Source organism: Rattus rattus, chromosome 8 (assembly GCF_011064425.1).
Source record: "Rattus rattus isolate New Zealand chromosome 8, Rrattus_CSIRO_v1, whole genome shotgun sequence".
In the NCBI taxonomy this organism is placed as follows: Eukaryota; Metazoa; Chordata; class Mammalia; order Rodentia; family Muridae; genus Rattus; species Rattus rattus.
In genome coordinates this window covers 5,083,239-5,094,551 of record NC_046161.1, presented here as the reverse complement: position 1 = coordinate 5,094,551, position 11,313 = coordinate 5,083,239, and the positions used below count along the sequence as shown (strand labels likewise).

General features: G+C 45.8%; 1 protein-coding gene across 1 annotated transcript in view; it reads left to right on the top strand.

Moving 5' to 3' along the window:
• Window positions 1-372: 372 nt before the first annotated feature.
• Pgr (progesterone receptor) overlaps window positions 373-11,313 on the top strand; it is a 66,399-nt gene continuing 55,458 nt past the window's right edge. The window contains exons 1-2 of the mRNA XM_032909448.1: window positions 373-2,604; window positions 4,305-4,456. Of these exons, the coding sequence (XP_032765339.1) occupies window positions 989-2,604; window positions 4,305-4,456 (1,768 nt within the window). The 5' untranslated portion in view covers window positions 373-988. The remainder of the gene's footprint in view (window positions 2,605-4,304; window positions 4,457-11,313) is intronic.

Below are 11,313 nucleotides of genomic sequence, written 5' to 3'. Positions count from 1 at the left end.
CTCAGAGACATATACACATAATAAAAATGAAAAAATTGGGGATCATTTTATACCTTTTACACATAAAAATAATGTCACCCTATGTCATTGTCTGTGTTGAACTTTTACAAATTTCAAATTCTGAAGTCTTCACAAAAATTTTGCTTTGGATAGGGTATAGTTTTTCTCCCCTCGGGATTGGCATACTTCTTAATTGGCAGTATAAATTCTGATATGTTTAGAAGATTTTCTTCTCAAAGTCTGATGTTCCAGGTAGAATCACACTGGTGAGTAGCAGGAATGCCAACTCCAGTTTTGGATCTCGCCGGTGATTGGCTAGGGAGGGGTTTGGGGCGGGCCTTCCTAGAGCGCGGAGGCTTACTAGAAAGCTGTGGAGCCAGTCTAGACTGTCACTATCAGGCATTGTAGTATTTACTGGTGTGAGGATTCTGCCTTTCCGCTAGCTTCACTTAGCTTAACAGAGCAACCTGCAACCAGAACTCGCTGAGACTGTAGAAAACCCAGGGAGCTGTTCTGACTGTCACAGCCTGAAAACGACTAAGTCCCAGGGTTTTGGTGAGGACTGTGATGTAAACCTCCTAAGACGCCTAGGTTTCAACTAATGTAAGAAGTCCTGAGATAGCGGGAGCCCTTTTTTGCAGCACCGGCTGCTCCAGCACCGGGTCTCCCATCCAAGGAGAAACAGGGCAAAAGTCTCTTGAAAACTTGCCCAATTCTGAGACCAGCTTGATCCAGCTACTTCTTCCTGCTCTCACCCCACGCCGCCGGGACAGCGCGACTACCACCCTTCCTCTGCATCTGGGTGGAGGGTAAGAACAGGAGCTGACCAAGACTGCCCCTCCCGACCAGGAGGTGGAGATCCCACGGGTCCTGCGACTCAACACCCACTTCCCCCTCCCTGTGCCCCTATATCACCGGCACCCCCTCCTCCTTCCTTTTTCCCTCCTCCCAGGAGACAGGGGAGGAGAAAAGGGGATCTCAAGTCGTCATGACTGAGCTGCAGGCAAAGGATCCGCGAACTCTCCACACATCTGGCGCCGCGCCCTCCCCCACCCACGTCGGGTCTCCCTTGCTTGCACGCTTGGACCCGGATCCCTTCCAGGGGAGTCGGCACTCGGACGCGTCGTCTGTAGTCTCGCCTATACCGATCTCCCTGGACGGGCTACTCTTCTCTCGGTCCTGCCAGGCTCAGGAGCTCCCAGACGAAAAGACACAAGATCAGCAGTCGCTGTCCGACGTGGAGGGAGCTTTCTCTGGAGTCGAAGCCGCTCGCGCTGAAGGAGGCAGAAATCCCAGAGCTCCGGAGAAGGACAGCAGACTCTTAGACAGTGTCTTAGACACCCTGTTGGCGCCCTCGGGGCCCGAGCAAAGCCAAACCAGCCCTCCAGCCTGCGAGGCCATCACTTCTTGGTGTCTCTTTGGGCCAGAGCTTCCAGAAGACCCCCGCAGTGTCCCCGCTACCAAGGGGTTGTTGTCCCCGCTCATGAGCCGGCCAGAGAGCAAGGCTGGCGACAGCTCCGGGACAGGAGCAGGGCAGAAGGTGCTGCCCAAAGGGCTGTCACCACCCCGGCAGCTGTTGCTCCCGACCTCGGGGAGTGCTCACTGGCCCGGGGCAGGGGTGAAGCCATCTCAGCAGCCTGCTACGGTGGAGGTGGAGGAGGACGCTGGTCTCGAGACCGAGGGCTCTGCGGGTCCGCTTCTGAAGAGCAAACCTCGAGCACTGGAAGGCATGGGTAGCGGAGGAGGAGTCACAGCCAACGCGCCCGCGGCGGCCCCAGGAGGCGTCACCATGGTCCCCAAGGAAGATTCCCGGTTTTCTGCTCCCAGGGTCTCCTTGGAGCAAGACGCTCCAGTTGCCCCCGGGCGCTCCCCACTGGCCACCACAGTGGTGGATTTCATTCACTTGCCCATTCTGCCTCTGAACCACGCTCTCCTAGCCGCCCGCACCCGGCAGCTGCTGGAGGGGGACAGCTACGACGGCGGGGCTGCTGCGCAGGTCCCTTTTGCTCCACCTCGGGGCTCGCCCTCCGCGCCATCCCCGCCGGTGCCCTGCGGTGACTTCCCAGACTGCACCTACCCTCCAGAAGGCGACCCTAAAGAGGACGCGTTCCCTGTTTACGGCGATTTCCAGCCTCCCGGCTTGAAGATCAAGGAGGAGGAGGAGGGCACGGAGGCTGCTTCCCGCTCGCCGCGCCCCTACCTGTTGGCCGGAGCCAGCGCCGCCACCTTCCCAGACTTCCCGCTGCCGCCGGCGCCGCCGCGAGCGCCATCCTCCAGGCCCGGAGAGGCAGCGGTAGCCGGCGGCCCGAGCAGCACCGCGGTGTCGCCAGTGTCCTCGTCGGGCTCCGCACTGGAGTGCATCCTGTACAAAGCGGAGGGCGCGCCGCCCACGCAGGGTTCGTTCGCCCCATTGCCCTGTAAACCCCCGGCCACCAGCTCCTGCCTGCTTCCCCGGGACACCCTGCCCGCCGCCCCGGCCTCCTCCGCAGCACCCGCCATCTACCCGCCGCTCGGCCTCAATGGGCTCCCTCAGCTGGGTTACCAGGCCGCGGTGCTCAAGGACAGCCTGCCCCAAGTCTACCCGCCATACCTCAACTACCTGAGGTGAGCACCTGCCATCAGTCGGGCCATGCTCCATTCCCCCATCTCGGTGTAGCAGGGTGGTCAGGGCAGTGGGGGAGGGAGAGCTGGATTTTGGAGACCTGACACCCAGTGCCTCCCTTCTTCTTACATTTTTTGGGGGGAGGAGCGTAAAAGGAGGCGCAGAGATACCATTTTGTTGTGCACCGTTTTCCCAAACATTGCCTGCAAACTTCCTGAAGCAGGAGCACCCAGGTTCAAAACTTGAGGCGCCACTCTAAGACCTTTGATTGTGGTGAGGATTTGTTAGGAGCTTCATAAATCTCTTGCAAGAAGGGTATTGCCCTCACGGGTGTGTGTGTGGTATGGTGTAGTGGTGTGTGTGTGTGTGTGTGTGTGTGTGTGTGTGTGTGTGTGTGTGTGTGTGTGCGTGCGTGCGTGCGTGCGTGCGTGCGTGCGTGTGTGTGTGTGTGTGTGTGTGTGTGTGTGTGTGTGTGGGGAGAGTGTGAGGCGCAAAAGCCCAGTTTTTCTGGGAGGGGTGGGGCTTAAGTGTGGCTTCAGAACTGATATCAGAAACACCTTAGGGATCTAGGCAGATCTCTGGCCCAATTTTCCTAGGAACATCAAGAGTGAGGTAAACTGCAGGAGGTAAGTGTTTAACACCAAGGGCAGGGCGGCCAGAGCATTGAATCCTCACACTGGTGCAGACGCCTTTACTTTCCTCATATGTGTTTTCAAGAACATTTACTCCCACATACTGAAGTAATGGACACGAAAGGGGAAAACTGCCCAGGGTTTGGAGTAACTCAGATACAGTAACTAGGCAAAGTAATGTCAGCCGGTTAACAAAGCCTTAACATCTCTATGTATATGATGGAGCAGGCAAAGTAATGTCAGCGCGTTAACAAAGCCTTAACATCTATATGTATATGTTGGAGCAGTCGACCGTTTTCAGGGCTGAGTTTTCAAGCCGGAACTGCTGCTAATTCCAGTTAAACTCCTGAAGCTCAGCCGTATTTGTTGTGACCCAGCATTCAGGAAGGAGGTCATATTTCATCTGCCAAAGGCGAAATCACTTCTGTATAAGGAGCTCTTTTTAAAGGAGAGTTTCTAGCTTTTATGAACATGAAAGGGTGCACACACAGGCTCTCCTTCTATTAAGCTGATGAATGTTAATGATTTGTGAGTCCAAGGAATCCATTATAGGGAGTTTATGATATCAAGCATCAAGTTTAGTCCACTGACGTTCAAATATGTGTGTACACATGTGTGTGTGTGTGTGTGTTTGTGTGTGTGTGTGTGTGTGTGTGTGTGTGTAGTTTTGTATGTATGTTTATGGCCCTAGGAGCTGGGGATGCGGACCAGTTCCTAGAAACATTGCTTACCTATCATACACTAAGCCCAGACTTCTATCCCCAGCAACTTTTACTGGGAATGGTGGTGCTTCTGTTGCCAACACTTAGAAGCTGGAATTTCATGAGTTCAAGGCTAGGCTTTGATAAGGAACAAGTTTAAAGCCAACCCAATTACATGAGACCTTTAGCAAAAAACAAAAACATAAACAAAAAGCCCCATAAATAAATACTATGGTTCTATTTAAAACAAAACAAAACAAAACAAACAAACAAAAAAAAAAAACAACTTTGTTCTCATCAATACCAGAAGGCTTTCTTTATCAGATAGCAGTGTACCGAAAACTAAACAGAGTCTGTTTGCGTTTCAAGGCCAGATTCAGAAGCCAGCCAGAGCCCACAATATGGCTTTGATTCTTTACCTCAGAAGATCTGTTTAATCTGCGGGGATGAAGCATCTGGCTGTCACTATGGAGTGCTTACCTGTGGGAGCTGCAAGGTCTTCTTTAAGAGGGCGATGGAAGGTAGGAAGCTTCCTCCTCATTCTTCCTCCTCATCCCATTGTCATGGAGACCACCTAACACTTAATACCTTTTAGTTGTGCTTGTTTCTAAGAAATGGTGACATTTCTTCACACCTGAAATTATGATGCTATTTTAACCATATGCATTGCCTACAATATCGAAGAATGAATGTGGTTGGCTATTATAAATTTACACTGTGACTCACACTTTCAAACAGTACCCAAGTCATGACACGGACCAGGGATTCTCTTCCTCTCAAGATACAGCATTAACTCTAGTGAGGTGTTTATATGTATCTCCTGTATAAACAAAACACTGGGTTTTTAGTAATTAAAGGTACATATTTGTGCATATTTGTATATTTGTGCATACATTTATATACATGTGTTACATGTTCACAGTATATGTACAAATATATGACATTTATATAATGTATAATACAGTTGCAAATTATCTACACGTTTGTCCTTTCCATAAATGCATTTTGATATAATATTGATATACTATTTCTAAACAAAAATTTAGTTGGTCTTTTTGTTTAGCATAGCTTCATGTATATGGGAGGATAGGAATTATTGCTTGGAATCAATGAACAATCTGAATTCCACAGTAATACAATTTCCCTGGCACTATCTTGCTTTCAGTAAAATCTGCACATTTTTAAAGAACATCTTACTTACCCACTTAGCCACTGGTTTTGCAATAGTTTGCAGGGTACCTTTCAGACTTTACCTTCCATAGAAACATTTTAAAATTCCTTCCACCTCAGTAAACTCCAGTAAACATGTTTGCCTTTGAAGATTAGAATGCATTTCCAGATTGTGTCATAGTTTGTTGCTGGAGACAAGTGTATTTTCTAAGAAGCTGACATGGAGTGCAGAGGTGGACGTGGGCTGAGTGTCAGCAGTAAGTTGTCCTCCTTCCCAGGATTCTGAGATCCAGCAGCCCCTACTCATAGGCAGCCCGAAAGGGGCTGGAGCATTCAGAGGCTTCCACGAAGGCTCTTCTAAAAATCTGTGCACTTTGTTCGCTTTTAGAGGCCTGTTTTGGTTTTGGTTTTATGTTCTGGTTAAGTAACAGATTATTTAAGTAAAACTGAATGCATTCAGCTTCAAGCACAGGGTTCACTGTGGCACTGTCCAAGAGCACATGTGAGAATGGGGGCAAGTGAGAGGACCTTAACTTTCTGGACTCATTAGTGGGGTGTTAACTTCTTTCGTGGTAGGATTCTTGTATCCTACAGGATCTCTAGAACATTATAAGCTTATAATGGAGCAGTCCCTTCTATCCCCCTTCCAGTTTGTTGCTAAGCAAGTTTCAAATAGAGTAGATAGAGGCTTCTAGGAGTGTCCAGGAATGAGAGATAAGCGGAGGACTTTAGTGGCTGGGAAGAAGCTGGAACAGAGCTGGGTTGTGCATTAGTTCATGGCAGACAGCTGTGCATAAGCCAGGAGGACCAGAGGTGGGTGGCAGGCACGTTCACTGAACCAATGATGTGACTGACAGCCGTGGCATTACAAAGTGCTTCCTACCATCCCGTGCCCGTGTCCTAGGCTCCACTGGACTCACCTCAGCCCCTCAAGAGAGACGAGTTTTTATTCACTCTTTATTCAGGAGGAAATCAAGCTGCCTTCCTGACAGTTAGGAAGTGGTAAAGTCAGGATTCAAACCCAGATGGTAATGTTCCAGCTCCTCAACCACAGCACTTCCTTTCTCATATAGGAAACACCGTCAAACCCGTTGGCCAAGTGAGGAAACATCTAGAATGCTAAATATGGATTAAGAGAGAATGTAAAGACCAGAAGTGTGTGGTATAAAGATATTCATCACGTTTTCTTCACGTTTGGTGAAGTACCCCGAGAAAGGCTTACCCAGCTGACAAGTATGTTGAGTGTCCCTTTCCCAGGGTAAGAGTGGGAGACAGTCAACTAGGACAGCTGGTTTTCATTGGTTTTCTGGTTTTACGTGGAAGAGAGAAGAGAGAGAGAGAAAAAATAACATTCAGGAAATAGAGACTATAAATGAGAGAAATGCCTCCCCTTAAGTAAATGAATCCAGTTGGTTGAAAAGCCTATTGCACTCCTTTGCAAAGACATTGACAGAGTCAGCGTGAACCAGGACATGGTCAGGAATTACACAATGTCTCTCAAAGAGATGAAAAATATCACTCGCAAATTCTACTAATTCAGGCCTGGAACTTGGCCTTGTGGGGGACAGGGACATTTTTATTGGCTTACTTTAATATGCCTAATGACCAGAAATATATTGAATATTCAGTAAGTCAATATTTTGCTCTGTAAACTGGTCATCATAACTAATTATGCTGCATTCTCATTTGGATGGTTCACTGTGTGACAACATTAGTAGGATAGACATTGAATGCAGTATGATTAAACAAATATAACATAATAGAAATGCAATATTTACAAGGCAAGACTTTATAAAATGGATGTATTTGTAATTGCTTTGTAATATAATAACACTTTCATTTGGGTATTAATTATTCAGAAATTAATTCCCTGAAGGACCTTAGCTCATGTACTAACTTACTAACTACCTGTCATACCCAGGCCCTGGGTTAGGTACAAGTGAGAGACCATTAAACAAAAGATATACCCCTGGCCAGATGACAATCAGAAAAGGACATGCCACCAATAGATGGCCACACTTAATTACATGTATGCTAAGTGATTAAGCCATGCAGTGCTGCACAGCCTGAAGCACTGACCCTTTGTCAGAAATAAGGAGGCTTAGGAAACTTTTATAGGAGAACTCTCACTGGGAGGCCGTGCTGAAACAGGACAGAAATGAAATTGCTTCTATGAACGGTGTGCTTCTTTCAACTGGCGAGGATAATTAAGCATCTAAACAAGACTGCCTTAGAGTCAGACTTTCCCACGAGACCATTTCATGAAGAGAAATGAGGGTAGGCTGTCCACCAACAGCTGCAGAAGCTGGATCTTCCCTGTCTCTAAACTCAGGAAGGCTTTATCATTTGCAGTCCACAAAAATAAACGACAGTCTTCTCCACTGTAATTTGTGTAATTAGCATTTGGGCTCTGGAGGAGATAATTCACCAATCATCGTATTTGGTTTAATGTGCTCTCAGAAAGTTTAACCTGGGCAGTTTTCCCATTATCCTAAAAATAAATGTGCAGTAATTCATTGGACTTCATTTCAAAACTCTACAGCCAATTTCCTCTCAAGCTGGGGGTCTTTCTGTCTAACACTGAAAATAAATAAACACAGGCAGAGCTGTGACTGAAGTGAGGAAGAAGCGGAAAGGTGCGTCGTGTGATACACGTGTGGCAGTTGTTAATGGCCCTTTGCCCTGTGTGTCATTAACACCACTGTTCTGAGGAGAGCAGAGTTTTCCAACTCCATACTGACAGTAGCAGCCGTGCTCCTGCTGAGGCCTCTGAGTCCTGAGTTCTCTTCCTACTGCCCAAGGAACACGGCAGAGCATTGTACTTAAAAAAAATTAAAACGTTATTGATCAATCTTAAGTCCTCATGCTCAACACTTGGTCTCCTATCACTGATTCTTCAATGACTACGTCAATGTTTTACAATATGTGTATATAATGTTGGGAACGGTTAAAACATAAGCAGTATCATTTATTAGAATGTATGTGTCATTGAATCATTATCCATAATGCTTTCTTTCCTATAATGATGTGAATTCACTTGCATTTTCATGTGTGTTTATGCATTGTGTGCATGTGCACATTTGGCCATGTGTGCATACTTCTGTATGAATGTGTGTATTCATGTGTGTGCCTACATGGGAGTGGGGGGTTTCATGTGTGTATACATACATATGTATGCACTTGTGTTTGTGTGTGTATTTTAGTTGTGTTCTATTGCTGTGAAAAGACACAGTGACCATAGCAACTCTGATAAGGGGAAACACTTAGTTTGGACTTCCTCATTGTTTCAGATGTTTAGTCCATTATCTTCATGGTGGGGAGCATGGCAGCACACAGGCAGACACGGCAGCTGAGAGTTCAATATCTGGATCTTAAGGCAGCAGGAAGGGAGAGACACTGGACCTGGCTTGAGCATTTCAAACCCTAAAGTCCTTGCTCCAACAAAACCACACCTACTCCAACAAGACCACACCCACTCCAACAAGGCCACGCCCCCTAATTCCTTCCAAGTACTGTATCCTGGTGACTAAGCATTCAAAGATATGAGCCTCTGGGGGGCCATTCATATTCACGCTGCCACAATGTGTGTGCATGCCTGTATTCATTCATATATGCGTGGCATTTGTGTATACATCCTTACATGTGCATGTTTGTGTGTACATGCATATGAATGCACATGCCTGTATATGTAGCTGTGTGTGTTCATACATGTGTATGGCTTGAGGCACAAGCATACTTTTGTACGTATGCTTGTGTGTACTGTATGTATGTATGTATGTGGGGGTCCATGTGTAAGAGGACTGGTGTAGTTCTAACTTTCTGTTCAAAGCTTTCTATAATAATTCATGGAATTAAACAACTTCTCTCCAAGCATTGCTGGAGTTAGTATTTCTTGTGTTTGGTAAATGTCTGCTCCATTCTCTGGGATTTAAGTTCTTTGATGAAGCTCCTAACACACAAAGTCCTCCTGCTGCCACGTGATTTTATTTACTTTAAAAGTGTCTATGCTACATGATTGTATTGGGGATACAGAGATAAATATGTAAGACCTGCCTTCAACCACTGCAAATGTAGGAAAAGGAAACTCAACTGGGCATCTAGTCTGCTGAATGTTCACACACATGCCATGCATGTATGAATGAACACATACAAGCATACATACCCATGCACAAACACAAGCACATACATATATATGCATACACCCATGAACCTCCACTTTCATATAGACACACACATTCACACAAAGGCATGCATACACATGTGCATACACACAGCATTAAAAAGAATATGTGAATGTTCTGGTTTGGGATATCCTGGAGCTATAGGAGACAATACTACATTGCAGAAGTCCAGGATGGATGCAGGATCAAATATCTGATGTTACACAAGGGAATCTCTCATCTAACAGACTCTGACTGGCCTTGACTCTAATCTGGGCACTGGTCTAACATCTGTAACTCCTTTATGAATACAATAAAGTAGAGATACTATATTATATCTAAATTTTACCAAGAAATACACAAAGAATTACCACTATGCATTAAGTCTGACAGCAGTGTCTCTCCTCTGTCTTTTAACTCCTACCTCCCTGATGTCTTACCAGATTATTTTGCATTTGAATGAATATTAATTTACATTTTTTAGAAGTAACCATGGTTTTTCTCTGGAGACTGACTCCTTAACTCTGTCCTAATCCTTTCTGTGCTCAGAGTGTCTCTTCATTGTGCTTTTGATTTATGTTTCCACTCCAAAGTTTATTTAAACAAACTATTATAAGCAAACACACACACACACACACACACACACACACACACACACACACACCCCTCTTCTATGACAGGAAATCCTTAGGTCTCAGTTGAGTGATTATGGTATCAGAGCAAATCCTTGGCAGGAGGTTTTTTTTTATGTGGGGACGTCTTTGACATCTGAATAAAGATAGGTGCGCACCATTTAGTGAAGATTTAGCACCAGATTGCCCCACAGTCAGTAGGCCATCAACACTGGCACCTGAAAACCATGCCTGAGACACATGGCTGCCACTCTTTTTCAGCAAAATAGTGTCTCCAGTGATCTTCAGACAGACATTAAAGTGGACACATGAGTCACTGTCATCATTTAAAGCATTTGAAAGTCACCTATAAGAGTGGTAGTTTAGCCCTGTAATCTCAGTCTTAGGAGACTGACGCAGGAAAACAGTGTTTAAAGCCATCTTAGATATTTATATGTTTACATTTCAAATGTTAGCCCCTTTTCCCCCTCTTCCATATCCCTCCCCTGCTTCTCTGAGGAGGCTCCCATTCCCACCCACTCACTCCAACCTCAACGCTCTGGCATTCACCTATTTCGGGGGAAAAGGCGTTCACAGGACCAAGGTTTTTTTTCTCCAATTGATGCTGGACATTGCCATCCTCTGCCACATATGTGGCTGGAGTCATGGGTCCCTCATCTGTACTCATTGGTAGGTGGTTTAGTCCCTGAGAGCTCTGGTGGGGTTTGGTTGGTTGATACTGTTGTTCTTCCTATGATGTTGCAAACCCCTTCAGCTCCTTCAGTCATTTCTCTAACTCCTCCATTGGGGTCCCTTTGTTCAGTCCAATGGTTAGCTGCAGTCATCCTCACCTGTATCAGTAGGGCTCTGGCAGAGCCTCTCAGGAGACACCCATATCTGGCTCCTGTCAGTAAGCACTTCTTGACATCAGCAATAGTGACTGGGTTTGGTGGTAAAAAATAAAAAATAAATTGTATTCATTAATTAGTTACTCATAATTTAGGCACTGTTTAAATTAAACTTTGAGAAGTTTGGATTATGTGGCATTTTTCATTAATGCAACCAATGTGTAGTATAAAAAAAGCCTTCTTAATCTTCAGAAGGCCCTATTTTCTAAAAGAAGTAAGTCATATATTCTGAACTTGTTCTACAGCTACCTAAGAACATATGGAAGGGAAGATGAGTGCAATTTCACTGTTGCTGGATATTCATGCATTTAAATATAGATGCATGCTCCATTTAATTTCTCTTTGGGAAGTTTGTCCCTTTTCAGTGATCACCAATCCCAAGCTGTTCTCAAATGTTTGCAGACAGTATAAAAGAAAGGATAGACTGGTTATCACTAATCTGTAAAGGAAGGAACTCTGCTGATGTCTCTCCGTGCACTAACGTGTGTGGTTAGCCATCACACCGAGACTTCGAGGCAGGTTCTCTTTC